General features: G+C 46.6%; 1 protein-coding gene across 1 annotated transcript; it reads left to right on the forward strand.

The window, feature by feature from the left end:
* Nucleotides 1–304: 304 nt before the first annotated feature.
* On the forward strand, nt 305–5,869 carry LOC135499362 (uncharacterized). Its single transcript, XM_064790108.1, has one exon. It carries the CDS (start codon nt 305–307, stop codon nt 5,867–5,869), a length of 5,565 nt encoding a protein of 1,854 aa, XP_064646178.1.
* Nucleotides 5,870–6,691: the final 822 nt, after the last annotated feature.

The raw sequence follows: 6,691 nt of genomic DNA on the forward strand, positions 1-6,691 counted from the left end.
CTGTGTTGATTCTTATGGACAGTTATCAAGGATAAATGATTTAGGCGAAGAACTAGGTAGGCTGTTCACAAATTTTCTTGCATGCCATAATGCATATCATAGTCTTCTTTACAGTCCAGAAGATATTGCTGAGTCGAGGTTGTATGTCGATAGGGTTGCGCGTTTCATGGGTCAACGCTTAGAAGAGATATCTTCTTGGTCTGAGGCTTTAAAAGACAAGATCTCAGAAGGGGGGGTCAGTAGTGTCGGTTCAGATGTAAGCTCATTTGATACTAGTGTCAGCCCAGATGATTCAATTTCAACCATGGCTTCTGAGCACAGGTCTGTCAAAGGTCGTAGCAGCACCCGAAGCGGCAGCCACAGGTCCAATGTTTCCATGGCCCAGATGCGGGCAGCAGCCAATTGTGCCGTTTATGAAGTAGAGGCGTCACTACTGGCTGAGAGACAAGCTCTTGCCAAGAAGGAGCTCGAGATGGTACAACAGCGGGAAGAGCTTGAGCTGAAGGCAAAATTGGCGCATGCTCGGGCCAAGGAAAGGGCATGTTCCATGGTTCACTCAAGTAGAACGTCACCTACTAATGAGAAGGTGGGCGTTTCCGGGAATGAGTCACAGGACAAGCCAAAGCGTGACCCCGGACAAGTAGGCCTAATTCCCGACCCTAGATTGAATCCCAGGCAACCTGCGTTTCATCCCGGCCAAGTTCATGGCAACATCTCCAATTACCAGTCGACCCCGACCCCGATGGCTCCAGAAAGTGTCACCACCAATTTCCTTAGACCTACTCCATTTCAAGGAAACAATGAAGTAAGTACATGTATCCAGGCAACGGAGGTACCAGTAAGTCACGTGAGTGCACTTCCGGATGCACTTATGGAGGTTTTGCATCAAGGGCAGCAGCAGCAAAGGTTGTTATTGAATACACTGCAGTTGCCTAAGGTTGACCTGATGACCTTCGATGGGGATCCTCTCAGGTATTGGTTGTTTATAAGAGCGTTTGAGAACTCTGTTGACCGTGACCTCATTGATGATAGTGTCAAGCTAAGTAGGCTTCTCCGTTACTGTACTGGAAAGGCAAGGCAGGTAATTGAGTGTTGTGCAGTTAAGGACCCTACAGAGGGTTACAAGCTTGCCAGGAAACTTTTAAAGGACCGGTTTGGCAGTGATTTTGTGGTGAGTCAGGCCTGGGTTAACCGGATTGTCAACAGAAGGCAAGCCAAGGGTCCAGAAGCGATAAGAGATCTAGCTGATGACCTGAAAAACTGTGTTGAAACTTTGACTGCAATGAAACAGCTGGATCGCTTAAACGATTCGTACTTGGTGCAGATCGTTGAGAGGTTGCCACAGTATCTTCAGAATAGATGGAAAAGAGTGGTCCAGAAGATACGGAAAACCAAGGATGATAGGCCTAGTCAAGGAAACCCAGGCATTAAGGACCTTCTGCAGCTTATTTCTGAAGCCGCAGAGGAAGAAAATGATCCTGTGTTTGGTAAGTGTGGTGCTAAGGAATCCAAGACAGAATCCAACCACAAGTCGAACAACAAGCAAAGACCTGGTCATGGGTCAACGTTCAGTATCCAGACGGATACAGGTTACCAAGGTTCAAGTGGTGATAAGCCCAGGGTACCCAAATGCCTGGTATGCAAAGAGGCGCATCATGTGACGGCCTGTGAAATATTCAAGAAGATGACGCAAAATGAGAGATGGGTAACTGTGAGAGACAACAAGGTCTGCAAGAATTGTTTGAAAGGACCGCATTTTGCATCAAATTGTCGTAATCCTCCTGCATGTAAAGTTTCTGGCTGTGGGAAGAAACACAACACGCTCCTTCATTTGGATGGCGCTCCTGCACCCAAGTCTCGTGCAGACGGGCACGATGTTCAGGAGAAGAAGGCCGATGTCAAGCCGCAACCTGCAAGGTCCAATGCCACAGTTTTGTCCACTGGGGCCGGTATCAACCGTATTGCCTCGCCAATCATTCCGGTAAAGGTCAAGGGTATCGGAGGGAATGAAGAAGTCATAACCTATGCGATGTTGGACAACTGTTCTACGGCAACACTATGCACGGAAAGTCTGGCGACCAAACTTGGACTAAAGGGAAAAACGGCAATTACAGAATTGACAACAATAGAGAGGAAAGACAGTCGATTTGAGACCACGATTTATGGATTGGAAGTGGCTGACCTCGATGGTAAGGAGGTTATTACTCTTCCTCATGTTTTCTCCAAGTCTAATCTCAACGTTAGGCCTAATGACATAAAACCGTCCGACTTAAATGACTGGCCTCATTTACAAGGACTTGATATTCTGACGGTAGACACTGACAAGGTAGACCTACTTATAGGACAGGACGTGCCGGAGGCTTTGGTCCCGCTGGAGGTCAAGAGTCACGATGACGATCCCCGAAGAGTACCGTACGCTGTAAGGACAGCCCTGGGATGGACCCTAAATGGACCATTTGGAGAGAATGGAAGGACTGATGAGCGGCACAGCTGTCACTTTATCAACAATGACACTAGTCTACAGCAGCAGGTCGAGCGATTTTGGAAGCTCGACAATCTAGGTGATGGAACTGGTCTATCCATGGATGATAGAAAGGTGGTTGACCTTTGGGATAGGACAGCCGTGTTACAGGATGGACATTATACTTTGCCCATACCATTCAAACAAAGGCCTCCAAATTTACCGGACAATTACAGTATGGCGAAGAAAAGGTTGGAAAGCCTAGGAAGAAGGTTTCAGAAAGATGCTACCCTACATGAGAGGTACAACACTGAGTTCAAGACCCTGCTGGAAGAAGGTTATGCAGAATTGGTGCCTGATGAAGAAATAAGCAGAAAGGACGGAATGGTCTGGTACCTCCCTCACCATCCCGTACTGAACCCAAAGAAGCCAGAGAAAACCAGAATTGTGTTTGACTGTGCTGCGAAACACAGAGGAACCTCACTGAATGAAAATGTGCTCCAAGGTCCTGACTTGACCAATAAGTTGATTGGAGTACTGTTGCGGTTCCGCCAGGAGAAGGTAGGGTTCACGTCAGATGTGCGGGCAATGTTTAATCAGGTCAGGGTTGAAAAGGATCATAGGGATGTGCTCCGCTTCCTGTATTTCGACGAGGGTGATATAACGAAGGCTCCAAGGATTTATAGAATGCGAACACATATCTTTGGTGGGGTTTGGAGCCCCAGTGCTGCAAACTATGCATTGAAGAAGACTGCAGCTGACAATGCTTCAGACTTCCCTCCTGAGACAGCTGAAACCGTAAATAGGTCAATGTATGTAGATGATGTCCTTGGAAGTAATGTAAATGACCCTGAGGCTATTGTACTGGCAACCAGTCTTCGAGAAATGCTCAAGAGAGGAGGAATGGATGTCATCAAATGGGCCAGTAACAGCCGGGTTCTCTTGAAAGCCATTCCAAATTCTGACTTGGCCATGGGGATGAAGGACCTAGATTTAGACAGCGATGGTCTGCCCACTGAACGAGCTTTGGGAATGGTTTGGGATGTAGAACAGGATACCTTCAGACCGTGTATTACCACACAAGATCGCCCCATGACAAGACGAGGAGTGCTTAGCATCCTGAGTTCTGTTTATGACCCTCTAGGATTGGTTAGTCCATTCGTGTTGAAAGCGAGGACTATATTCCAGGATCTGTGCAGGGAAAAGTTAGGGTGGGATGATGGAATGTCCCAACATCAACAGCAGCAGTGGAACAGGTGGCTTGAAGATTTACCAAAGCTTGAAAATTTCTCTGTGCCACGATGTCTGCGTTCAGAAGATCTGGACACTGTAGTACATAACCAGCTGCACCATTTTTCAGATGCATCTGAAGGAGGGTTTGGCGCGACAAGCTACCTCAGACAAGAGGACATATATGGACGTGTCCATTGCGCACAAGTAATGACCAAGGCAAGGTTAACCCCATTAAAGACCACCACCATCCCAAGGCTGGAACTTACGGCTGCTGTCGAAGCAGTGAAACTAGACAAACTTCTGCGTAGCGAGCTCGAGATCCCTCTCTGCGAGTCCGTCTTTTGGACAGACAGCATGATTGTACTTTATTACATAAGGAATGAGACAAAGAGATACCAGACCTTCGTGGCAAACAGGGTGGCTAAAATCCACGAGAGCACAGTGCCTACTCAGTGGAGGCATGTACCCACAGATCAGAATCCGGCAGATGATGTATCACGGGGTATGACAGCCGATGAATTGATTGGAAGCGGAAATGATCGGTGGAGAAACGGACCAGAATTCTTGAAACAGCAGGAGACGCAATGGCCTAAAGAGCCCATTGTTATTGAGACTGAAGGAATGATTGAGGTCAAACCGGAGGTGAAGGTTTATGCAACGAACCCGACTCAGGATGGAGGACAACAGGCAATCAGCACGATGATAAATCACTATTCCTGTTGGTATAGGCTCAAGAAAGGGATTGCATGGATGCTGCGACTGAAGAAGGTGCTACACCAGAAGGTCAGGAATAAGGACATTCCCGGACAAGTTGCCATGACCCCTCCAAGACGTGGCCTCACTGTAGATGAACTTTTGGAAGCTGAGCAGGAGGTGCTGAAATTCGTGCAGAAGAAGGCATTTGGTGACATTCAGGCAAACTTCAAGACCTGCAAGCTAAAGAAGCTGAACCCAGTGCTGGACAGCGATGGGATCCTGCGTGTGGGTGGTCGATTGGAAAACTCCAACCTTCCTGATGAAACCAAGCACCAGATCATATTGCCGAAGAAACACCATGTGGTGGACTTGATAGTTCGTTACTATCATAATTTGACGGGCCACTCGGGATCGGAAAGGGTACTGACGGAAGTCCGTCAGAAATTTTGGATAATCAAGGGAAGGCTGGCCGTAAGAAGGAACAACACAAAATGTCTGCACTGTCGCAAAAGAAATGTGAAACCAATGATTCAACAAATGGCAGACTTGCCAAGTGACCGTGTTGCTTCCCCTAGAGCCGCCTTTTGTCATGTTGGGTTGGACTACTTCGGCCCATTTCAAGTTAAACGAGGCCGCAGCATGGTGAAGCGGTATGGCTGCATATTTACCTGCCTCACGACCCGGGCCATACACATTGAGGTGGCAGAGAATCTTACAACTGATTCGTTCATCAATGCCCTGCAGAGATTCGTTAGTAGGCGAGGGATGCCGATCAGGATCCGATCCGATAATGGCACAAACTTTGTGGGTGCTCAGAAAGAGTTAAAGAAAGCAATACGGGAATGGAATCTCAGCCGTATTGAGGAGTACATGCGCCAACGAGAAATCACATGGGTTTTCAATCCCCCTGCAGCATCCCATATGGGGGGTGTATGGGAGAGGCAAATCAGGTCTGTAAGGAAAGTGCTAGATGGCATAATAAAGCAGCAGAACCTGACAGACGATACTCTTCACACAATGATGTGTCTAGTCGAAGCCATAATAAATGGAAGACCCCTGACGAAGCTGTCAGATGACCCAGATGACTTACAACCCATCACACCAAACCATTTGCTGCTCCTGCGCCCCGGAACCTGTCAACCTCCTGGACTGTTTGATGAGGCCGATCTGTACAGAAGGAAATGGAAGCAAGTACAGTATCTTGCTGATTTGTTTTGGCGTAGGTGGACCAAGGAGTATCTGACTGCACTGCAAGAGCGCCAGAAGTGGTGTCACGCAAGTCAAAACCTGAAGCCAGATGACCTGGTTCTGATTGTAGATGACAATGCTCACAGGAATTCCTGGTTGTTGGGACGAGTAATTGAGACGTATCCTGGTAAGGACAACCTGGTAAGGTCAGCCAAGATCAAAACACATCACAATGAGCTGACACGACCTGTCACGAAGCTATGTTTACTTGAGTCGTCTGTTGATATCTAATGAGTTTCATCTGACCAGCATGTTTCTTTTGGGAGGCAATGTTTATGACACACGATGCGCGTGACCTTGTCACATACAACCTTTGACTGCTCATCCATGATATGTATTACGGTATGCATGTAGGCCCATGTGCGGCTGGTTGTTTGTAGATTTAGGGATTTTGTCTCTTGTAGATTTGAATATTAGGTAAATGCTAGGCTAGGACGCATTTATGGGGCCGGAATGTTACAGACAAAATCAATATATATATATATTACATATTTCTTATCCTTCATGCTGGCTAACCGTTTCTCTTTCTATTGATTTATGTAGGCCTATCTGAACTTTAGCCTTATCTTAGCAGTTCCCAGAGTGTCAAGCCGTAAAAGTTAATTAATACTGTCACAAAGTTCATGTTGAAGTCATTGAAGATTTTTGGGTCATCTGGAGTCAGTGAGATGTACACCGTCAAGGAAGCAAGATGAACATTTAAAGGCTACTTATATGTATTACTTTCAAGTTAAATTCCAGAGAAACTTAAGAGTCCCCAGCTTTATTGAACCGCCGCCGCCACCGCCGCCATCACTATATAGATGAAGACATCATCATCATCGTTAGAATCTCCAAAGTCATGTTATGTAAAGTGAAAGATCAAAAGGGGCAAATAAAAGGCGTGTTTCTTTTTTACGGGACACAACTTCGTTCAAGTTATTCTTAAGGATATTTGGTACATCTCATTCGAAACTACAATGACCATGACGACCATGACCATGACCATGACCATGACCATGATCATGATCATGACCATGACCATGACCATGATCATGATCATGATCATGACCA

The sequence above is a fragment of the Lineus longissimus genome, chromosome 15, assembly GCF_910592395.1.
Source record: "Lineus longissimus chromosome 15, tnLinLong1.2, whole genome shotgun sequence".
In the NCBI taxonomy this organism is placed as follows: domain Eukaryota; kingdom Metazoa; phylum Nemertea; class Pilidiophora; order Heteronemertea; family Lineidae; genus Lineus; species Lineus longissimus.